General features: G+C 41.4%; 1 protein-coding gene and 1 pseudogene across 7 annotated transcripts in view; one reads left to right on the top strand and one right to left on the bottom strand.

Moving 5' to 3' along the window:
• Window positions 1-24,690, top strand: part of EIF2AK4 (eukaryotic translation initiation factor 2 alpha kinase 4) — a 113,245-nt gene that overhangs the window by 71,966 nt on the left and 16,589 nt on the right. For all 6 annotated transcript variants that reach the window (XR_004263738.1, XM_032261186.1, XM_032261189.1 and 3 more), the window contains 10 exons: window positions 2,813-2,862; window positions 3,802-3,970; window positions 5,369-5,485; window positions 7,326-7,391; window positions 13,127-13,297; window positions 13,775-13,909; window positions 16,162-16,269; window positions 18,060-18,188; window positions 19,853-19,939; window positions 23,607-23,719. Coding sequence is in view for 5 of the 6 variants with exons in the window: in XM_032261186.1 (XP_032117077.1) it covers window positions 2,813-2,862; window positions 3,802-3,970; window positions 5,369-5,485; window positions 7,326-7,391; window positions 13,127-13,297; window positions 13,775-13,909; window positions 16,162-16,269; window positions 18,060-18,188; window positions 19,853-19,939; window positions 23,607-23,719 (1,145 nt within the window). In the remaining variant the exon portion in view is untranslated. The remainder of the gene's footprint in view (window positions 1-2,812; window positions 2,863-3,801; window positions 3,971-5,368; window positions 5,486-7,325; window positions 7,392-13,126; window positions 13,298-13,774; window positions 13,910-16,161; window positions 16,270-18,059; window positions 18,189-19,852; window positions 19,940-23,606; window positions 23,720-24,690) is intronic.
• LOC116538678 lies at window positions 14,116-14,501 on the bottom strand (annotated as a pseudogene). The gene has a single exon (XR_004263740.1). The product of XR_004263740.1 is annotated as a 60S ribosomal protein L37 pseudogene (transcript).

The following is a 24,690-nucleotide window of genomic DNA, read 5'->3' as shown; positions in this document are numbered from 1 at the left end:
AACATGCTATGGCTATGACAGACGAGGGTTTAATACCCCTCATGTACAGAAAGCACTCACAAGTGGAGACATGAGCAAAGGATATAACCAGGCAGTTCTCAGAAGAGAAAATGTGCGTGGCTGATAAACTTCTGAAAAGCTGTTCCGCCTCACCAATAATAAAGAAGTACAAAGCTATCTCAGCTTCACCCATCAGACAGGAAACATTTTTAAATTAATGTCATCCGCAGATGACAGGGGTATAGGAAAATAGGTACTTTCATACATTGCTGATGGGAATGTGGACTGCTAAACCTTTAGAAAAGTAATCTAAAAGTTTATAATAAAACTTTAAAATTTTTGATGTACATTCTGTATCCTTAGAACCAGCAATCCCACCTTGAGCAATTTATTCAAAGAAAGAAAAACACATTAGTGTACAAATGTTAAAGGGATGTTTATTGCCATATTATTGTCATAGTCAAAAACTGTCTGCCTGTTATCAATAGGAAAATGGTTGAATAATTTGTCATCAATATTATGGAATATTAAGGAGCTATTGAAAAGAACGTTTAGCCTGGCACAGTGACTCATGCCTGCAATTCCAGAACTTTAGGAGGCTGAGGTGGGTGGACTGTTTGAGCCCAGTAGTTCAAGACAAGCCTGGGCAATATAGGAAGACCCCCATCCTTATAAAAAAAATTTTAAATTAGCCCAGCGTGGTGGCTTGTGCCTGTGGTCTCAGCTACTTGGGAGGTTGAGTTGGGAGGATTGCTTGAGCCCAGAAAGTCGAGGCTGCAGTGAGTCATGACTGTGCCGCTACACTCCAGCCTGGGAAACAGAGCAAGACTGTCTCGAAAAGACATTTTGTTAATTTTTTGTAGTAATGGGCTCTCACAATGTTGCCCAGACTGGTCTCAAACTCCTGAACTTAAGCGGATCCTCCTGCCTCACCCTCCCAAAATACGAGAATTACAGGCATGGGCCACCATGCCCAGCCAATCTATGTTTTTATTTAGATCAAATATGTATTTTTGATATATATATATAAGATGACAATACAGTCAGCCCTTCATACATATCCTTGGATTCCGCATCCATATACTCAGCCAACTGTGGATGGAAAATACTAAGAAAAAAAAATTCCACAAAGTTCCAACAAGCAAAACATTGAATTCACACAAAAGAAAGGATGTGTAGGCAAAGTAGTAGATATTGTAAGTAATTTAAAAATGATTTAAAGTATACAGGAGGATGTGCATAGGCTATATGTAAATGCTATGTTATTTTATATCAGGAACTTAACCATCTGCTGATTTTGGTATCCATGGGGAGGTCCTGGAACCAGTTTCTGAGAGACAGTGATATACATTTAGATATATACATGTTTATACTTGATTTGTAGGAATGTGTATGGTATATTGCTAGCTTTTTTAAAAAAGTAAATTTCAAAGGATCTCTAATATCCCATTTTTAGTACAGAGAAGGAAAGGATTTTTTTTTTTAATTGTGTGTGTATAGGAGGGTGAGGCAGGAGAATCACTTGTAACTGGGAGGCAGAGGTTGCAGTGAGCCAAGATTGCACCACTGCATTCAACCACAAGGCCCTGTCTCAAAAACAACAACAAAACAAAACCAAAAAAAAACAACTGTTTACATAAGATACATTGTATGTGTTTGCATACACTTGGTACACTTGGTATGTGTGTAGAAGTATTTGGCCCTCTACATCCTTGGGTGGGTTCTGCATCCATGGATCCAACCAACTGAGGATGGAAGATATTCAGAAAAAAAAAATTCCACAAAGTTCTAGAAAGCAAAACTTTAACTTGTCACATTCACATGTGTGAATGACCTTGCACATCAGGTTGTTTTTATCACCAAAGAGTAAGGTGTCAAGGAATACACTCATTTTGACCATACTTTTTGGAGAGGGGAAGTGGAAAGTTTTTTTAAATCTATGTCATATGGCTTATTGTGAAAAAGGTTTTGTGTTTATAGTCTAAGAAGAAATTCCTTCCACATTCCTTACTTCTGTTTTTCTTTTATAGTGAGTAAAGTGATTTGGGATTATTCTGAGGTAGAGGTGAATAAACAGCAAATCAGATGAGACATCTGCACTTTGTTAAGAAAAAAAGAATAGAAGTACAGATATTTACATAGCTGTAATTAAAGCTGGCTTCTTATTCTCTAAATATTAGGAGACTAAAGTGCAGATTTTTAAACATCAGCTCCCTTTCTGTAAGCTGATATTCAAATGCAAAAAATTAAAGCATGTTAAGAATTTGGCCCATCAATTAATGATACTATGTTGGATCTCTTGGGTCAATCTGTCAATGGTTTTACGAGTTGTGGTTATTATTTGGAAGTGGTTGTTAAGAATTTATTCTGAGTGATGCATAGGAAAATCAAGAAATTCACCCTAAGAGATAACACCCATTTTGACTGTATTACTATAAAAGTGACACTTAAAAAAATCACAGATAACCAACTAACTTGCACTAACTTTAATTGGACGTAATAAAAGCTCCACAGAGAGAATATTTCATTAAAAGTGAATTAAAAAAAAAAAACCTAAGAAATGCCACAGTGAGTAAGTTTGATGATATGTCTAGCAGCAGAGTCCACCACTGACCAAAACACTGAAGAACATTTTAAGGAGTGTGAGTGGTGGGCAATGCTTACCTTAGTGAATATACTAAAAGCCACTGAATTACATGCTTTAAAGGGGTAAACTTTATGGGACAGGAGTTATGTTTCAATAAAGCTGTTATTAACAAAAGGAGTGTGGCAGCTGGCACATTTTGACATTGACCTTTTAATACTTTTTCAGATTCCTTTTGCAAGATATGTGGCAAGAAATAATATATTGAATTTAAAACGGTAAGAAACAATAGGGGATTCCATTTGGTAGACATAGGAAAATGGCTGAATAATTTGTCAGTGAAGAAGGACTATTTTATTTCCTGTGATCCAGAATTCTGGGTTCAGAATATTGAGCTTAGAATACAATCCAGAAGCCCAGCCACAGTACCCCTTTCTGTAAGGTAACTAGGACTGTTAGACGGAATATAGCAGGTAGTCATGTTCCCACAGTCTATTCTGTACCTTCTAAATGTCCCCAAGCAGCATAACTAATTATTTTCACAAACGGTTGCTTGATAAAAACATCTGGCTCTTCATGATCACAGATGGCCCCTTTTAAAATTTAATTGGTGAGACAAATGGCCACTGGTCTCTGTGTGAAAACTGCCTACACAGGTAACCGAACAAAAGCTGCTTGTGGAGAAGTGGAGTAAACCCAGCAGGAACGCTGAGCACTGAGGACCTCCAGGCACTTAGCCCTGGAAAAAGGCTTTCTGTACATTCAAATACCACAGGGGTCCAACACTGAGATCTTCATAATTTGGAGCAGTATTGTTGTCAATGAGGCACCCTACTTTAGAGCTCTTTTCTTCAAATGAAAGCAAAGCTCTTTACATGCTTTTATCCTAGCTACAAGTGAACAATTAATAATCATAGTCCTATGGTGTGGGTATCCTTGTGTAGAAAGCAATCACTAAGGTCAAATTTTTTGGTGTAATTTCCTCTCTATTTCAGACATTTAAAAAACCTTAAGCCCCATAGCTTAATTGTGGCAAAATGGGGAATTGGAACCGAGATTACAAGGCAAGGCTATTCCAGGGAAAAATCTTTCAGTCTTCTTGATCGTACCACTGATTAATTTTTTTATATTTGTTTCTTATATCGTGTTCAACAATTTCTCATACATATTTCTTTCTAGTAAGCAATGACCTTAGAAATCTGGGTTTCTCTCTCCAGATACTGCATCGAACGTGTGTTCAGGCCGCGCAAGTTAGATCGATTTCATCCCAAAGAACTTCTGGAGTGTGCATTTGATATTGTCACTTCTACCACCAACAGCTTTCTACCCACTGCTGAAATTATCTACACTATCTATGAAATCATCCAAGAGTTTCCAGCACTTCAGGTTCCTTTCCATATTTTAACATTCCAGGATTCCCCACTGTAGTTCTCCACCAAGTGTGATGGGAAAAACCACAGTTACAGACCTGCTTCTCAGTCTGTCCTTGAGATGAATCACATCTTTACTAAAGTAACTGAGAAGAGCTGGATGGTGTTGCTTTGGAGGATCATCTTAGGCTCTTACCCTCACAGGAACTGAGGGATGGGTGTTCTCTGCCCATTCTTCCCAAATGCAAGATATCTGGCTAAGATTTCTAAGATGCTCTTCACCTGTTCATACCCTGTTTGGAACCCTCAGTGGCTCCATACTACACCTGATCTCTTCACTCCCCAGCTTCCCTTTCCACCAAGTTTGCATGCTGCCTAGCTGGTGGGGACTGCTGCCCATTCTTCTCAGGCTTCCCTCCCCCGCCCGACACGCAAGCCCTGTCGTTCCCGCCACCGTCGGTCAAATGTTCCCTTGTCTGGAAAGTCTTTGCCCAGCCATGGCTTGAGCCCTTTCTCCCCAGGAAGCCTGACTGTACCCTCATTGATTAGTTGGCCACCTTTTCTTCTCAACTCTCACAAGTCTTGATCTGAGACATCCACGTACTACCCTGAGTTATGTTCGTTGTTTTCTCCAAGCACAGTGTGTGCTTTTAGGGCAGAGCCTACGAGTCCGCTTTGCCATATACCCTGTCGCACCCAGCTCAGTACATGGCTCACCACTCTGTGAATGCTCATTAATCGATTTGTGTGGACAAAGTAACAATAACTCCTCTGCCAGCCTGTGCTTACGAGTCAATTACTATTGGACCAGATCCTTCTGTCTTTGAAATCAACTTTCTCGGGCATTTTAACATAGCTCAAGACCAGTCAGAGTTGTGTTTTTGTTTTGTTTTGTTTTGTTTTGTTTTTGAGACAGTGTCTCACTCTGTCTCCCAGGATGATGTGCAGTGGCGCTATCACAGCTCACTGCAGCCCCTACCCCCCAGGCTCAAGCAATCCTCCCGCCTCAGCCTCTTGAATAGCTGGGTCTGCAGGTAGACCCAGTGACCCCAGCTGATTTTTGAATTTTTGTAGAGTTGGGGTTTCCCTATGTTCCCCAGGCTGGTCTTGAACTCTTGGGCTCAAGGGTTCCTCCAACCTTGGCCTTCCAAAATGCTGGGATTACAGCTGTGAGCCATGACCCCAGCCAGTCCAAGTATTTTGGAAGTATATAATGTAGTGTTAAGTTAGAGTATACTCTGACTATAACAGTACAAAAAGAATGTATGTAAAAAAATAAAAATAAACTAGGAGGCCACATGTTAAATTCAGTCCTTCCATTGTGTTAGGATGACAAATTAGTGATAAGATTCCAGATTTGGTCATAAACCAATAATTGCTTTTATAATGAAAATAATTTTTCTTCGTATCCCAGGAAAGAAATTACAATATTTATTTGAACCATACCATGTTACTGAAAGCAATACTCTTACACTGTGGGATCCCAGAAGATAAACTCAGTCAAGTCTACATTATTCTGTATGATGCTATGGTAAGCATTTAATTACTTGTGATGTTAAAAGATAATACCTTGATGTTGAAAGATAATAATAATAGTTCCTGATAACTTTTTTACTGATGCAGCCATGAAACTGAATTGGGAGTCTTATTTCCTTCTCTCATTTCTCTAAAGTGAAAGAACCAATTGGCTTTTTAATTATATCAACAGTTAACAAATATTGGTTGAGCTTTTGTTCCATGGGGCCTGTGCTACTAATAACCTCTGGGATGTTTTTAAAAGGCTAACTTCTAATTTTAAAAGATCAAATTATTTAATTTGTAAGATAGTAAAGTTCATCACTAACCTATTTATTAAGGCAAGAAATCACTAAGTAATTGGTTCTGATGCTTGCCAATGATAATTTCAAAAATAGTTAGCATTGACTGAGCCCCCTCTGTGAGCTAGGCAGTGTTCTGAGCTCCGTTCATGGATGAACTCACCTCGTTCTCACACCAGTGCTGCTCTTCACAGAGATCAAGAGAGCAACTGTTCATGTTGAGAATTAACAATGTGTGCCCTGCTCTTGATTCTTCCAGCCTGTCTGTGCTTATCAGTAAAGTCATGTGTAGATTTACATTGATTGAACTAGGGAAGAACAGCTTCGACCTCTGGTGGGGTCTCGTTTACCACCTCGTCCCTGTGGGACTGAGGCTACGGACAGAGGCTAATTTAGTCTCATCAGAGTATTCATTACTTTATAGTGTGTGTGCAGGTACAGAGCCTGGAGGGGGACGCGTTGAAAAAATGGATTCATGTTATATTATGATGCTAGGATGGAAATGAATGCTTACATTTTCTAATATCTTTTTATGTTTTGTTTTCATAATGAATAAGAGGCATCTAGGAGATGTAATGACTAACAGCACCAGAAAGTCTATGGTTAAGACAGAGTAGTGGAAGTCCTTACATAATGGCTTATTGGGGTTTTTTTTTTTTTTTTTTTTTGAGAGACAGAGTTTCGCTCTTGTTACCCAGGCTGGAGTGCAATGGCGCGATCTCGGCTCATAGAAACCTCTGCCTCCTGGGTTCAGGCAATTCGCCTGCCTCAGCCTCCTGAGTAGCTGGGATTACAGGCATGTGCCACCATGCCCAGCTAATTTTCTGTATTTTTAGTAGAGACAGGGTTTCACCATGTTGACCAGGATGGTCTTGATCTCTTGACCTCGTGATCCACCCGCCTCAGCCTCCCAAAGTGCTGGGATTACAGGCGTGAGCCACCGCGCCGGGCTGGCTTATTGTTTCTATACACCAAAAGGATTAACTAGCTTGTCTTTTATCTGGCAGGTACACATCAATGGCCCAAACTTTATTGCTTGTTTCTTAGTGGTTCTTTCCTACCCCTAAAGCTCTGCTGCTGTTTGTCAGTGATGCAATATGATGTCAGTCGGACACTGGCAGAAATCCCAGGGATTGTGCAGAAGGGCTTCAGCTTTTACTGGTTCATGTCCTACGGCATATTTGCCAGCATGGGATGAAACACTCAGAGCCTGGCCTTTGTTAGGGGAGCCCAGAGCAAAATGACTCCCTCCCTGCCAAACAAATGCCCTCATTAAGCCTGTCCAGATCTGGGTTTCCTCACCATTCAGCAAGTACAACTTTCCCATTTTAATTCTTTTATGTTAGGGCTTTTCAGATTTTAAAATAAGTTAATTATGGTTTTATATGAATTGGGGGGAAAATGCTTTCTAATTACAGAATTAAGTCTAAACTGTACAATCAGGGGCAGTTTGTTCAAAATATAGGCTATAATTGTCAGAATTAGCCTGGAAATGGTGTCTTGTTCAGGGCCAGATCTGGCGACTCTCATCGTTACCTTTTTCTTCCACATTAGACAGAGAAGCTGACGAGGAGAGAAGTGGAAGCTAAATTTTGTAATCTGTCTTTGTCTTCTAATAGTGTAAGTACCTTCTAATGGTATTATTACAGCTTTCTGTGTAATTTTGTGATACCAGAAAATGTCACCAAATTCTCACTGCAGTAGGGTAGCAGCACTTCGTACCGCCTCGCAGATACAGTTTTTCCCTTGAGTGTTAGGTACCATGGCAACCTCTGGGATTAGAAAAAGGGAGAAATGAATGCTGTGATCAAAGAATGTCTCTCCATGCTTCTTCTTGATGTGCTGTAATCATCCTGCTCTTTCTTGATCAGCAGATACTTTTCTTTGATACCCCTTATAGAGCTGTGCCTGGTAGAGCCTCCTGCTGAACAGACCTAATACCAGTTGTCCTCTTTTGAAGTAAATTATACGGGACTAGAAGGAGGCACAGAGTTCTGCAAATTCATCTGGGGAGCTACCCTTCTGCTGCCTCCATGTCTTCTAACTCCTCAGAGTTGAAATAAAGCTCTTGCTTTTCTGGTACCTCTCTTAATCCTAAAATCTTATATTTGATCCCATCATCAATAAGGGAAATCTTATGGAGTAAACGGGTTGGTCATATTCTCTCTATAGGTGTCAGAATGATCCCAGAGCTTTGGTACAGTAACCCACACTTAAGTGAGTAGCTGAACAATAGAAAACAATAAGGAATTTTTACATTTTCCTGAATATTTAAATAAGAAAAGTTGTTTTCTTTAATTTCCCACAACCCTTCTAGCCCCTTGTCTGACACTAAGTTATATGATCTCGTGTTGACCAGCAAAATTCACATATGAGATAGATTAAAATATGATTGTACACAGGGCAGGCAGAGTCAATCTTTCAGACACCTACAGTGTGGCAGGCACAGTGGCAGGGATAGAAAGAGGAGTAAGTTGAGGAGTCCGTAGACTGCATTCAGCTTCTTAGTTCATATTGGCCTTTAAAAAGCCACAAGGGGGTATGCATAGCATGTATGTGCCCTCAACTCTGTAAAACAACTTTCACAGGACACACAGAAACCACAGTTTAAATAAATCACCCATTTGCAGGTAGGTAAAGTAAACATAGCACTAGGAGTTCAGAAAAGTAAGCCAGTTAAATCTTAAATATTTAAGATAAGAGGAGATATTAATGATATGCAAAGTAACCCAACATCAAAATATCCAAATATGAAGAATAGTATACAGTACTTAGATATCATCTGAACATGTGCACAGCACACCTATTTGCAGAAATAGTCCCCTGTGTATATAGACAGAGAATCTGCATGAGACGGCCCAGTTCAGTGATTCTATAATATACCCAAAGTTTGAAACCCAAAGGTTATTTGAACTAACGTCACATTTCATAAAGTGTTTTTTTTTTTTTTTTTTTAAGAAAGTCTTGCAAATACACATTTGAACATAATAGCCACATTGGTTGTTCACATGCCAACTTCTTTTCTTTCTGTGAAGTCTCTAACCACTGGTTATTTGATGATGCTGAGCATTAATTAGACATGTGTTTGATTCATTTTAAAACAGAAAAATAGTATCTAATAAAGGCATTCGGTACTTTGAATATTTTAAAATGGATTATAAGGGTATTAGGAAGGAGAGTACAAATATTGCCAAAGAGTTTCACATATCTGACGCAGTCCTCTTATTTCACAAATGAGATACCTGTAGCCCAGAGAGATGTTGTGATTTGTCCTGAGTCACATGGAGTTACTGACGACAGGATGAGGATCAAAATCTGGAGATACTGACTCCAGTGCTTCTGGTAGTTCGTTATTGGGATAATTTAATGTTCAGATTTATAGAGAAGAAATCATTTTTATTTTCTTTAAAAAATTTTAAATCACAGGTATGATTTTAAATTTAAATTTTTAATTTTTGCCGGGCGCGGTGGCTCAAGCCTGTAATCCCAGCACTTTGGGAGGCCGAGGCGGGTGGATCACGAGGTCAAGAGATCAAGACCATCCTGGTCAACATGGTGAAACCCCGTCTCTACTAAAAATACAAAAAATTAGCTGGGCATGGTGGCACATGCCTGTAATCCCAGCGACTCAGGAGGCTGGGGCAGGAGAATTGCCTGAACCCGGGAGGCGGAGGTTGCGGTGAGCCGAGATCGCACCATTGCACTCCAGCCTGGGTAACAAGAGGGAAACTCCATCTCAAAAAAAAAAAAAAAAAAAATTTTTAATTTTTTTGAGACAGGGTCTTGCTCTGTCATGCAGGCTATAGAGTACAGTGGCACAATCACAGTTCACTGGAACCTCATGCTTTCTTCCTCTGCCTCCCAGCTAATTTTTTTTTCTTTTTTATAGAGGGATTGCAGGTAGGACACATTGCACCCAGCCAAAGTTTTTATCTTTAATATAATAAGCAGATGTGTATTAGTCCATTCTCACAGTGCTAATAAAGACATACCCAAGAGTGGGTAATTTATACAGGAAAGAGGTTTAATGAACTCACAGTTCCACATGGCTGGGGAGGCAAGGAGGAGCAATTCACATCTTACATGGATGGTGGAAGGCAAGGAGGAGCAATTCACATCTTACATGGATGGCAGCAGGCAAAGAGAGAACTTGTGCAGGGAAACTCCTCTTTATAAAACCATCAGATGTCATGAGACTTATTCACTATCATGAGACCAGCATGGGAAGGACCTGCCCCTGTGATTCAGTTACCTCCCACTGGGTCCCTCCCATGACACAAGGGAATTGTGGGAGCTACAATTCAAGATTAAATTTGGGTGGGGACACAGCCAAACCATATCATTCCACCCATGGCCCCTCCCAAATCTCATGTCCTCACATTTCAAAACCAGTCACCTTCCTGACTGTCCCCCACAGTCTTAACTCATTTCAGCATTAACTCAAAAGTCCACAGTCCAAAGTCTCATCTGAGACAAGGCAAGTCCCTTCCACCTATAAGCCTGTAAAATCGAAAGCAAGTTAGTTACTTCCTGGATACAATGAGGGTATAGGCATTGGATAAAAACACACATTCCAAATGGGAGAAATTGGCCGAAACAAAGAAGCTGAAAGCTCCATGCAAGTCCAAAATCCGATGGTGCAGTCAAATATTAAAACTCCAAAATGATCTCCTTTGATTCCATGTGTCACAGCCAGGTGATGCTGATGCAAGGTTTAGGTTCCCGTGGCCTTGGGCAGCTTCACCCCTTTGGCTTTGCAGAGTACAGGCTCCCTCCCAGCTGCTTTCATGAGCTGCCATTTAGTAAGGATTCTGTGGGTGCTGCAACCCCACATTTCCTTTCTGCACTGCCGTAGCAAAGGTTCTCCATGAGGTCCCCACCCTGCAGCAAACTTCTGCCTGGGCATCCAGGCGTTTTCATACATCCTCTGAAATCTAGGTGTAGGTTCCTAAACCTCAATTCTTGTTTTCTGTGCACCCGCAAGCTCAACACCACATGGAAGCTGCCAAGGCTTGGGGCTTGCACCCTCTGAAGCAAAAGCCTGAGCTATACCTTGGCCCCTTTTAGCTATCAGCAGAGCAGTTTAGACACAGGGCACCAAGTCCCTAGGCTGCACAGAGAAGGCAGGGCCCTGGGCCCAGCCCACAAGACCATCTTTTCCTTCTAGGCCTCCAGGACTGTGATGGGAGGGCCTGCCATGAAGACCTCTGATATGCCCTGGAGACATTTTCCCCATTGTTTCAGTGATTAACATCTGGGTCCTCATCACTTATGCAAATTTCTGCAGCTGGCTTGAATTTCTCCTCAGAAAATGGATTTTTCTTTTCTGTCTCATTGTCAGGCTATAAATTCTCTGAACTTTTAGGCTCTGTTTTCCTTTTAAAACTGAATTATTTTAACAGCACCCACGTCACCCCTTGATGCTTTGCTGCTGAGAAATTTCTTCTGCCAGTTATCCAAAATCATCTCCCTCAAGTTCAGAGTTCCAAAAATCTCTAGGGTAGGGGTGAAATGGCGCCAGTCTCTTCTCTAAAACATAGCAAGAATCACTTTTACTTCAGTTTCCAATAAGTTCCTCATCTTCATATGAAACCACCTCAGCCTGGATTTCATTGACCCTATCATTATCAGCATTTTGGTCAAAGCCATTCAATAAGTTTCAAACCTTCCCACATTTTCCCGTCTTCTTCTAAGCCCTCCAAACTGTTCCAGCCTCTGCCTATTATCCAGTTCCAAAGGCACTTCCACATTTTTTGGTATCTTTACAGCAGTGCCCACTCTACCTGTACCAGTTTACTTTATTAGTCTGTTCTCCTGCTGCCAATAAAGACATACCCAAGACTGGGTAATTTATAAAGGAAAGAGGTTTAATGAACACACAGTTCTATGTGACTGAGGAGGCCTCACAATCATGGTGGAAAGCAAGAAGGAGCAAGTCACATCTTATTTATATGGTTGGCAGCAGGCAAAAAGAGAACTTGTCCAGGGAAACTCTTCTTTATGAAACTATCAGCTCTTGTAAGACTTATTCACTGTCACGAGACTAGCATGGGAAGGACCTGCCCCCCTGATTCAGTTACCTCCCACTGGGTCCCTCCCATGACACATGGGAATTGTGGAACTATAATTCAAGATGAGATCTGAGTGGGCACACGGCCAAACCGTGTCAAGATTACAGGAGGTTTTAACATTTTCTGGATTTTTAAAAATTTTAAGTGATTTATGATTAACTATAAGGTTAAGCTATGTCAGGCTGAACCTTCATTCAGCCCTTAGTTTTATGTGCCCATTTACGGATGAGCTACATTCTACTTGCCTACAGTCTTAAAATGGCTATAATTTTGTTTCTTAAAAATTTCTACTTTATCTCCTGGGAGTTTTCTTTCTGGCTTTATGACTATGGTTGTTTCCTCTTACTCCTGCTAAGTACCAGGGACTGTGAAATCAATCATCTCTAGCCACTGCCTTCTTCTGGGGCAGATGATGAGTACAGCTGATGAGAGCCAGGATCTGGCATCCAGGTGGGAGGAGAGGGAAATGAGGATCAGGAGGCTGCCCGCAGGGAAGACATCTCAAGACTGCAAACAGGAAAGATTCAAGCCGAGGAAGGGAATTTCTAGCTGATTATTTATTTATTTATTTATTTATTTTTGAAACGGAGTTTCACTCGTGTTACCCAGGCTGGAGTGCAATGGCGCGATCTCGGCTCACCGCAACCTCCGCCTCCTGGGTTCAGGCAATTCTTCTGCCTCAGCCTCCTGAGTAGCTGGGATTACAGGCACGCGCCACCATGCCCAGCTAATTTTTTGTATTTTTAGTAGAGACAGGGTTTCACCATGTTGGCCAGGATGGTCTCGATCTCTTGACCTCGTGATCCACCCACCTCGGCCTCCCAAAGTGCTGGGATTACAGGCTTGAGCCACTGCGCCCGGCCTGATTATTTATTAAAACAAGTCAGATTCTGCCTTCCTGTCCCCGCCATATCTATGCCTGCAGTAACAGGAATTCATGAGAATGAGAAAGGTAAAGATGAAAAATGCTGGCCTGAAAACAGATAATGGAAGCTCTACTAGTGCCAAGGTCTGCTGAGGTCAGCATTAAGTGTGAGTATATGTGTCTGAATAAAAGTGAAACATGAGTATGTGTTTAAAGCACTCTTGCAAGGTGCTTTAGAGCTGTTGGAAAAGGAAAATCCTTGGTCAGGACTGTGGCAAAGACTAAAATAATCTTTGACCACAAAGATAATTGTATGGTCCCATGTGCTCCTGCTCCTGCTCCTGCAGGTGCACAGTCGATGCAAAGGGAGTCTTCCCCTGCCATGGATGAGAAGCTAACTCTGCCCCTTTACTTTCCAGCTGTGTCGACTCTACAAGTTTATTGAACAGAAGGGAGATTTGCAAGATCTAATGCCAACAATAAATTCATTAATAAAGCAGAAAACAGGTATTGCACAGTTGGTGAAGTATGGCTTAAAAGACCTAGAGGAAGTTGTTGGACTGTTGAAGAAACTCGGCATCAAGTTACAGGTTTGGCAACTGTTTGATACTGGCAGTACAAATGTGAAGCATTAATAATAGCACAGGGAGGAAATGGGTTTCATTTCACTAATGCTAGTTAGTATTTTATTTATCCAGAAAACCTGCTTTCTGTGTTTCGGAGCATTTGATATTTAATAATAATTTTGGCTTAAAACAGGATTTCTTTGCAAGTGCCACTGTCCCTGTCATGAAGCATGAAGCAATTCTTACTGTGTTAGCCTCAGAGAGGTTGTTATTCTTTTTTTTTTTTTTTTTTTGAGGGGATGGTCAGAGAGGTCGTTATTCTTAAAGAGAAGAGAATTTATTTTACTTGTCAGGCTGTGGATAAACAGACTTTGTGCCAGACCTTACTGAATATTTTGTATTGTTCTGATGCTATTCATGGGAAACACCATTTTCAGCGCTGTATTCCACATTCTAAATTTCAAACCACTGACAACGTTTGTGTGGCATCTCTTGTTATAGGTCTTGATCAATTTGGGCTTGGTTTACAAGGTGCAGCAGCATAATGGAATCATCTTCCAGTTTGTGGCATTCATCAAACGAAGGCAAAGGGCTGTACCTGAAATCCTTGCAGCTGGTGGCAGATATGACCTGCTGGTGAGGGCTTGCCCTTTATTTATTTATTCTGACTTTATCTTATTTATTCTCAACTTGTTACTTTGAAATTTTCAAACACACACCAAAAATTTGAACCAGTAATATAATTGGATACTTCTATTAATATATCTTTCATCTAGAAATAGAAGTATAATGTGAACCACATTTGTAGTTGTTTTTTTGTTTGTTTTTTGTTTTTTTTTTTAAAAAACAGAACATTTATTGCGTGACTAATCGGTGAAATTCTTAAGATGAACTGGATGCCGCAACAGCTGCCCTCTTGGGTTTAGGTGTTGTTCCTTCACGGAATCCATGCCTGAATCTGCGGTATACAATTTTTAGGTGCCTCATTCGACCAGTCCTGGTGGTATTTCGTCTTTTAGCCGTGGCACCCCAGTTATACGTTCTCTTGTGCTTGGCGGGGTAGCTACATTTGCCGCAGGTCGACTTCTAAAGGTGGTAGGCCTTAGAGCCACAGCGGCGGCACAACGTGTGCGTCTTATTACGACGCTTCCCAAACGATGACGTTCCCTTCGTCATCCTGCTTCTGCGACCGGGACCAGAAAACTGTAGTTGTTTAAACTTATATTATTTTGCAGGATAGTTGCAAAGATAATAGAGTGGCCTAATATACCCTTTACTCTGTTTCTGTGTACACACACACACACACACACACACACACACACATACACACACAAACATATTTTGCAGACAGGTCCGTGCTCTGTCACCCAGGCTGGAGTGCAGTGGTGCAATCTTGGTTCACTGCAGCCTCAACCTCCCTGGGCTTAAGTGATTCTCTCACCTCAGCCTCCCGAGTAGCTGGGACTGCAGGCATGCACCACCACACCCAGCTAATTTTTTTGTATTTTCAGTAGGGACAAGGTTTCACCATGTTTCCCAGGCTGGTCTCAAACTCCTGAGCTCAAGCAGTTACCCACCTCAGCCTCCCTGAGTGTTGGGATTACAGGCGTGAGCCACACTGCACTCACCCTCGCATAAGTATAGTAAAATATCAAAACCATGAAATTGACATTTGTTCAATGTATGTGCTTTGTTCTTTTCCATTTTATCAGGTGTACATTCCCATAACCACCACCACAATCAAGATACAGAACTATTCTGTCACCTCAAAGATTTATGGGTATCAATATCTTATCAGTTCAAATAAAATGTAGAAACTTTACCTCCCTTTATGTCTCTACCGCATGCCCCATTTATAATATAATTGTGTTAAATATTTCCTCTAATACACTGAGATCCACATCAAACAGGTTTTGTTTTGTTTTGTTTTGCTTTACTGTTAAACATAATTAGAAAAACAAGGGGAAAAGGAAGTCTATTGTATTTATCCCAAATTTCTGGTTTCTGATGTGAAATTCACTGTTATTTGAATTACTTTTCCCCTATAGGAAAGGTATTTTCACTTGATGCTTTAAGTATTTTTTTTTCTTTGTCTTCAGTTTCAAGTTAAATTATGATGTGTCTTGGCATGCATTTCTTTGGATTTATCCTGTTTAGGGTTTACTTAGCTTCTTAAATCTGTAGGTTTATGTCTTTTGTGAATTTGGGGGATTTTTTTCAGGCTTTATTTCTTTGAATTTTTTTTTTTCAGTCTTGCCCTCTTTTATCTCTCCTTTTATGACCCAAGTGACACAAATGTCCATGAGGTTATGGGACATTTTTGCCCAGGCTGATCTCAAACTCCTGGCTGCAAGAGTCCTCCTGCCTTGGCATTTTCAAAGCACTGGGATTACAGATGTGAGCCACCACACCTGACCTGTAATTTTAAATTATTTAGTAACATTAAGTAAAAAGAGGCAAGTGGTATTAATTTGGTATTAATTTTATAATGTATTTAACCTAGTATATCCAAAATATTACTTCAACATGTACTCAAACTTCTAAAAATTATTAATGAGCCATTTTACATTTTTTTCAAAGTCTTTGCAGCTAGTATATGTCTTACATGTACAGCTTGTGTCAATTTGGATTAGCCATATTTCAGATGTTCGCGTCACTTGTGACTAGTGGCTGCCATATTGAACAGTGCAAAGTTAGATGCAACATGTGTTAATATTTTCCTAAGTTTGCTGCTTCTCTTTTACACACACACACACATACACACATTTCTTTTTGTTGAACTCTTTGATGATAAGCTGCTGACAGTGCTGACTCTTTAATCATTGTTTTCCCTGTAATCGCAGTTTCTTTGCTATTTCATAACCGTAACTGTTTGTGTCTCTCCATAGATTCCCCAGTTTAGAGGGCCACAAGCTCTGGGGCCAGTTCCCACTGCCATTGGGGTCAGCATAGCTATAGACAAGATATCTGCTGCTGTCCTCAACATGGAAGAACGTGTAAGTTCTGGCTTGGCTTTCCAGCATGCTTTACGATGTCTTTCATTTCTAAAAGTATGATTTGCCTTTTGCAGTCATTTACATAGGGCTTCATATGTGGAAGTTATAGACCCAAGGTTTTGAAACTTACCTTTAATATGATAGACAAGCCTAAGACTTGATGTCAGTCCCTGCATTTCAGTCCTTATCATGTTTTCTAGCTAGGTGACCTCAGACCAGGGGTCCCCAACCCCCAGGCAGTAGTGGTACCCATCTGTGTTAGGAACTGGGCCGCACAGCAGGATGTGAGCAGCAGGCAAGCAAGCATTACCACCTGAGCTCCACCTTCTGTCATATCAGTGGCAGCATTAGATTCCATAGGAGCATGAACCTTGTTGTGAATGGCGCATGCAAGAGATCTAGACTGCACACTCCTTATCAAAATCTAACTAATGCCTGATGATCTGAGATGGAACAGTTTTATCCCAAAAGCATGCCCTCCCCACCCCCACACCATCCATGGAAAAATTTTCTTCCATGAAATCGTCCCTGGTGCCAAAAAGGTCAGAGACTTCTGCCTTAGACAATTAATTCATCCTTCCCTAGCCTCACTTTCCTTATCTGTAATGTACCATATAAATGTGAGATGTTATAGTTATTAACAGATTCTTATTGAAACCTCTTGTTCAGGCCGGGCATGGTGGCTCCCGCCTGTAATCCCAGCATTTTGGAAGGCCGAGGTAGGCAAATCGCTTGAGCCCAGGAGTTCAAGACTAGCCTGAGCAACATAGCAAAATCCCATCTCTACCGAAAAATACAAAAAATTCGCTGGGCATGGTTAATTAGACACGCACCTGTAGTTCTAGCTACTCAGGAGGCTGATGTGAGAGAATTGCTTGAACCCAGGAGGGGGAAGTTGCAGTGAGCTAAAATCATGCCATTTGCACTCAGCTTGGGCAACAGAGCCAGACCCTGTCAGAAAAGAACCAAAAAACAGAAGAGAGGAGAAAAGGAAAGGAAGGGGGAAGAAGAAGGGAAGGGAGGGAAGGTCAGGGAAAGGGCAGGGTAAGGGGAAGCGAAGGGAAGGGGAAGAAAGGGTAGGCAAGGGCAGGGCAATCCAATCCAGTCCAATCCTGTGGTCTACAAAGCTAGAAATTCCTCCTTATGTTTCAGGAAAGATTAGTTTTCCCAGAGAAAAATAATAATATCCGGATGGCTCAGGGTAGTTGAAATAATTTCTGTCTTGAAAGACTAATATAACAGGTATTTTTTTTCACTATGGTAGAGCATGGTGACTCATGCTTGTAATCCCAGCTGTATCCCAGTAAGGCTTAGGCAGGTGGATCACTTGAGGTCAGAAGTTCAAGACCAGCCAACATGGCAAAACATGATCTCCACTAAAAATACAAAAAAAAAAGAAAAAAGAAAAAAAATTCCCTCAGTGCCATAAATAAATAAATAAAAGCCAGGCATGATGGTGCACGCCTGTAATCCCAGCCACTTGGGAGTCTGAGGCAGGAGAATTGTTTAAATCCAGGAGGCGGAGGTTGCAGTGAGCCAAGATTGTGCCACTATACTCCAGCCTAGGTGACACAGTGAGGCTCTGTCTCAAAAAAAAAAAAGTTTTTTGACTATGTCTTTTTTTTTTAACAATGTTGTTTTGAACCAAAGCCTTCGGCACACTGCATTTCTGTACGGAATTTCAAGAATGCCTATCTTCCCATGAGTGCTGCCTCTGCTGCTGGTACTGGTCTCACTTGCATGCCTACAGTCTTGCTCCTCTAAGTGTAACCCTTCTGTTTCTGATCCAGGTTACAATAAGCTCTTGTGACCTCCTGGTTGTAAGTGTTGGCCAGATGTCTATGTCCAGGGCCATCAACCTAACCCAGAAACTCTGGACAGCAGGCATCACAGCAGAAATCATGTACGACTGGTCACAGGTAATAGGTCAAAAAGCACCTGTGAGTGAAGTGCAAATAGCTATGGGTTTCATGGCAAATATCCTCTGTGCCTTTAGACTGTCACACTCTGTTTATCTCTGTAATTCAAGTTGCCTCCTGTGTTAGCTTCTGATTGCTGCAGTAACCAATTACCACAAACTTGTGGCTTAAACACATAATTATTATCTTACATTTCTGGAAGTCAGAAGACCAAAAGCTGTTTGGGTTAAATTTAACAGGGCTGGCTCCTCTGGAAGCTCTAGGTGAGAATCTGTGTCATTGACTTTTCTGGCTCCAAGAGACCTCCTGCATTCCTTGGCTCATGGCCTCTTCCTTCATCATCACACTCAGCAGTAAAGCACCTCCTTTATCTCTGACCTGTGCTTCTGTTCTTATACAGCTAGTGCTCGACTTAACGACCACGATAGGTTCCGACAGACCGGTCGTAACACGATTTGGTCGTAAGTTGAGTAGGCTATATGCATGCAGAGATGGTAGTGCTGCCGGAAGCTGGTCCGCACTGTTGTATGTGCAGCTGGACAACGTTTGCGCTGCCAGACACGGAGCAGTCGTGGCTAGCGATCGTGGTCGTAAAGTTGAATGGTCGTAAGTTGCATAGGTCGTAAGTCGATCAATACCTGTATCTATTTCTAACTCTGGTCAGTCCAGCCCCCTCATACAGGCACACTGTGATTACATTGGGTCCACCCAGATAATCCTGGGTGATCACTCAAAGGTTCTAGGAATGAGGATATGGACATCTTTGCAGGACTGTCCTCCAGCCTGCCACACTTGTGAAGGCATTCTGTGCTTAGTGCGTTTTGGCCTGACACTTGCCATGGGTGTAGAGGTGTGAAAAGTGGCACCCAGGACACATGCCTGCCCTTTGGAAAGGGGGGTATAAGCAGATCACAGAAGGGGTGCACTCCCAGGAGATCATTCAGGTTGTACCCACATTCACCCACATTAAAGGTACCCCAGAGCATGGTGATGAACAGGGACACAGACCCACCAACCTCCCACCTGCTCTGTTCACATCATCTGCCGGGAGGCTTCTGAAGTTGCTGTTTACTCACGTGTGTGTTGTGTTAAAATTCTTATCAGAAGTGTACTGAGCTACAATTTTAATCGTTTGACAGAGCAATGTCCTCTTCTAGTTCACTTGTTTCAGAAATCATTAGAGAAGTGTTCTGTCCTGCAGTAAAATCTAAGCCCAGTGGCCAGTGACCTCAGTCCTGCACTGTGGCATCCCCGCAGGCTTCTCTGCCCCGCCCTGGTTTGTTTCTTCACTTCTGCTTTCACCTTCCCTTATTTCCTTTGTTTTCTTCATTTTCCTCAGATGCTTTTTCTGTGTGTGTGTGTGTGTGTGTGTGTGTGTTGTATAATTTTTGTCATCTTTAAGTCTTGAAGCTTTTGAAAACCTCTACTGACTGATTATTCATGGCCCCTTAGAACAATCATGAAGGTAAGGAAGGCAAGAGAGGCCTTGTTCATCCCTTGAATTCTGTGCACTTCCTACTTAATAGTTATATCCCCTGAAGTCAGGATATTTAGTAATTCACATTGAGAATATGATTGGAAACAGTATTTTTATTCTCCTTAATTACTTGAAACTGTTTCAGGTGCTCTGTGTTTATTTTCTACACTGTGTTTGTTTCTTTCAGTCCCAAGAGGAATTACAAGAGTACTGCAGACATCATGAAATCACCTATGTGGCTCTTGTTTCCGATAAAGAAGGAAGCCATGTCAAGGTAAAGATGTCGGAGATGTTTTACAGTTCAATAGTCCAGTGTTAACTGTGGAGCCCCTACCTTCACACGGAGGCCTGGGCCGTGTAGATGGCTGGAAATCACTCTGCTCCCCGTTTCCATTGTTTGGCTTCTTACAGTAAAAATGTGTATAAAATAAGGAAGAGAGTCCACCTTCTTTACGGCCTTAAAAAGCAAACAAATGAACAAAAAAACTGGCTGTGGTTTTTTCCTACTTTTTTCCTCTTGTTCTCTTTTTATATCTAAGGAAATAAGTTGATATCTGCTGATCATATCCTCTGACTGCTTTGTAACTAATTTTACTTTTTTGTATTCAACAAAGTGTTCATAAATATACCATCTCATTATTTTTATTTATAATTATTTTAAAGGGAAAAAAATTTTTAAGAATATTTTTCTCGGGGCCGGGCGTGGTGGCTCATGCCTGTAATCCCAGCACTTTGGGAGGCCAAGGCGGGTGGATCACGAGGTCAAGAGATCGAGACCATCCTGGTCAACATGGTGAAACCCCGTCTCTACTAAAACTACAAAAAAATTAGCTGGGCATGGTGGTGTGTGCCTGTAATCCCAGCTACTCAGGAGGCTGAGGCAGGAGAATTGCCTGAACCCGGGAGGCGGAGGTTGCAGTGAGCCGAGATCGCGCCATTGCACTCCAGCCTGGGTAACAAGAGCGAAACTCCGTCTCAAAAAAAAAAAAAAAAAAAGGAATATTTTTCTCTTCTAATATCTTCATGTGGTTTTGATATCAGGGTAATGTTGGCCTGATAAAATGAGTTGGAGAGTGTTCTCTTCTGTTTTCTGTAAGATACTGTTTTCAATCGGTGTTAGAAGTCCAGCCTCAACTATTTCTACATATAGAGCTATTCTGGTTACTTCTTTCTTCTAGAGGCAGCTTTGGTAGTTTATATTTTTCCCAGAATTTTTCCATTTCGTCTAAGTTTTCAAATATTCCCTTGTTACTATTTCAGTGTCCCTAGGATCTGCATGATGCCCCTTCCTTCAGACCTGACAGGGGTAATTTGTGTCTTACCTCTTTTTTTCCTAATCAGCCTGTCTAGAGATTGATCAATTTTTGTCTTTCAAAGAGCCAGCTTTTGGTGTCATTTTTCTCAGTTTTTCTTTGTTCACGTTTTCTACTTTATTGATCTCCACTTATTGTTACTATTTTCTTCCTTCTGCTTATTTAGAATTTATTCTTTTTCAGTTTCCTCAGGCAGAACATTAGATGAAGAATTGACAAATTATGGCTTAGACCAAATTCAGCCCATAGCCTGCTTTTTATATGTCTGTGAACTAGAAATTTTTACATTCTTTGTTAAAAAACAACTATAAAAAAAGGAGTGTGTGTGACTCAAACTATGTATGGCCCACAAAGCTTAAAACATTTCCTATCTGGCCCTTTACAGAAAAAAATTTGAAATTTTGTTATTCTACATGTTTAGGTTTTTCTTTTTTTTTTTTTTTTTTTTTTTGAGACAGTCTCACTCTGTCGTCAGGCGCCAGGCTGGAGTACAGTGGCGCGATCTTGGCTCACTGCAATCTCCGCCTCCCAGGTTCAAGCAATTTTCCTGCCTCAGCCTCCCGAGTAGCTGGGACTACAAGCGCACACCACCATGCCCAGCTAATTTTTGTATTTTTGGTAGAGCAGGGTTTCACCATGTTGGCCAGGATGGTCTCGATCTCTTGACCTTGTGATCCACCCACCTTGGCCACCCAAAGTGCTGGGATTACAGGCTTCAGCCTCCATGCCTGGCTTTAAGATTTTATATCTTCTTGATGAATTGTCCTCATCATTATAAAATATACCTCATCCTTGTTAATATTTCTTGTTCAGAAATCTTTGGTTAGTGTTTACATCACTACCTTTCTCCATCGTTTTATTTTTAAACTTTTTTTTTTTTTTTTTAAGAGATGGAGTCTCACTGTGTTGTCCAGGCTGGCCTTGAACTCCTGGGCTCAAGTGATCTTCCCACCTCAGCCTGAAGCTGTGACACAGGTGTGTGCCACTGCCTCTGGATAACTTTTCTGTCTTTATATTTAAAGCCAGTTTCTTATACATAGTCACTAGGTTGAGTTTTCCCTTTTTTTTTTTTTTTTTTTTAATTCTGACAATCCTGCCTTTTGGTTTGTTTTTTGAGATAGGGTCTTACTCTGTACCCATGTTGGAGTGCAGTGGCATGATCTCAGCTCACTGCAACCTGTCTCTCAGGACCAAGTGATCCTCCCATCTCAGCCTTCTGAGTAGCTGGGACTACAGGCACGTGCCACCATGACTGTCTGATTTGTTGTATTTTTAGTAGAGACAGGGTCTTTCCATGTTGCCCAGGCTAGTCTTGAACTCCTAGGCTCAGGCGATCTGCCCACCTCAGCCTCCCAAAGTGCTCGGATTAGAGGTATAAGCCGCTGTACCCAGCCAGTAGCATCATTTTCATATTTGAAAAGCAAGACATCACTTCATTTATCCGTTCAGCAAACGTATTTTCAACATTCACAATGTAAAAGGGATTGAACTTGGGGTCATCGAGGATATGGGAACATTTAAGCCACAGCTCCTGCTGTCAGGGATTCTGTAATCTGGTAAGGAACATGCGACATTTGTGCATGACTGTGAGCTCAAAATGCTAAATGCCTTGAGTCCTACAGATAAAGTTCTCCAGAGGGTTCCTCGGGCTGGGAGATTACATAAGAGGCAGCAGTGAAGCCCTCAGGAGGGTGGTGGGATTTATCCTGCCCTCAAGGATGCATAGGATATAGATAGGTCCTGGAAGGGCCTTCTAAGAGGAAACCACAAAGGCAATGGTAGTTCTTTTAGTAGTTGTCCCAACAGTAGAGGCAGGCCAGCAGAGAACCATTCTGGTTCTACCCTGAGTAGTCTATTTTGGGTGAGACTGATGGATCAGCAGCAGAAAATGTGTTATAGCTACATCATGGAGAGCCCGAATGCTCTGGAATCTGGTTTTTATTTAGTAGTTAATAGGGTGGCCCTCAATGTTTTGAACAGGAGACATCAAAGTTGTATTTCAGAAAAATTAATCTGCAGGGATGTGTAGCATGGAACAGAGTGAGGGGGAAACTGAATACAGTGATAGCATTGTAAAGAATATCAAACTAGCCTAGGACAAGGTTGGGTGCTGACCAGGGGAGTACAGATGAAGGGGCAGAGGCCATAAAGGTGGGATGACAGACTTGGGTTTAGAAAGGGGAGGAAGGAGTAGCAGATAAAGCCAAGATCTGAGAAACCCTGGTGGCTGACCAGAGGATGTTTAAAGGGGAAGATGAGAATGAATCCCATGAAATAAGAGCCCATTCATCTTGGACTTTAAAATAAAAAAATTCTATCATCCATGATAAACTAGTCCAGACCAGGGTTTCTCAACAGCAGCACTGTTCGCATTTTGGGCCATATAATTCTTTGTTGTAGGGGCTGTTCTGTGCGATAACAGCATCTTTGACCACTACCCACTACATGCCAGTTGCACCACCCAAAAATGTCACCAGACATTGCCAAATGTCGCCTGAGGAGCAAAATTGCCCCTTGTTAAGAACCACTGACCCAAACTGTTGATTTAGTAGTCTTACTGTGGTGCTCTGAGCCACTCTTCTGGGTTCAAAAACCTCCAAGTGATGGATCTGTTTCATTCTTTTTAAGGTTAAGTCTTTCGAGAAGGAAAGGCAAACAGAGAAGCGCGTGCTGGAGACTGAACTTGTGGACTATGTACTGCAGAAACTGAGGACTAAAGTCAGTGATGAAAGGAGTGTCAGGTAACTTAGAAAACAAAGCCTAGAAAACTGACTTCAATTACCTATGTGGAACGTATATAAATTTATTTTAAAAGTCAATTTGAGCCAGGTGCTGTGGCTCACGTCTGTAATCCCAGCACTTTGGGAGGCCAAGGCAGGAGAATCTCTTGAGGCCAGGAATGCAAGACCAGCCTAGGCAACATACCCAGAAACCCCATTTCTAAAAAGAATTTTTTTTTTTTCTTAGCTGGGGCATGGTGGTGCATGCCTATAATCCCAGCTACTCAGGAGACTGAGGTGGGAGGATTGCTTGAGCCCAGGAGGTCAAGGAGGCAATAAGCCATGTTTATACCACTGCACTCCAGCCTGGGTGACAGAGAAGGACCCTGTCTCAAAAGGAAAACAAACAAACAAACAAAAAAAAAACAGATCCTTTTGAGAAACAAAGATAGGTCAGGATTTCTTTTAATGAACCATTCTTTTGTTTCTGAATAACTCAAACAGCAGTTTAATTTTATGACCATCTTGTGTAAGACTAATCATAGCTGACATTCAACATTTGGTCTTCAAAACATTTCCAAGAATACTTTATCATTTTGAAAAGCGTCAGGAGCCAAAATCTATCTGCCTTTATCTTATTCAGTCTGCTAATCAGTAAATCTCAATAATATTTTGTCCATGTACTTTGAAAGATTTAATGTTCTGGTGAAAGATCTCATTTAGTTATGATGTGAGTATCAGCCTTCTGGGTAGGAATTTGGCAAAGTAGTTAAAAGCCTTAAAACTAAACATTTTTTTTAAATGACCCAGCAATTCCACTTTCAGGAATTGATATTAAAAATTATTTTAAAGATCTCGAGTAAGGCTCATTTATAACAGCAGTTCTCAAACTTTTACGTCTTAGAACCCCTTTACACCCTTAAAAATTATTTGAGGAGGCCGGGCGCGGTGGCTCAAGCCTGTAATCCCAGCACTTTGGGAGGCCGAGGCGG

The sequence above is a fragment of the Sapajus apella genome, unplaced genomic scaffold (assembly GCF_009761245.1).
Source record: "Sapajus apella isolate SASKATOON/1434 unplaced genomic scaffold, GSC_monkey_1.0 scaffold122, whole genome shotgun sequence".
Lineage (NCBI taxonomy): Eukaryota > Metazoa > Chordata > Mammalia > Primates > Cebidae > Sapajus > Sapajus apella.
The sequence above is the reverse complement of the archived record's forward strand: the minus strand, read 5'-3'. Positions and strand labels throughout refer to the sequence as shown.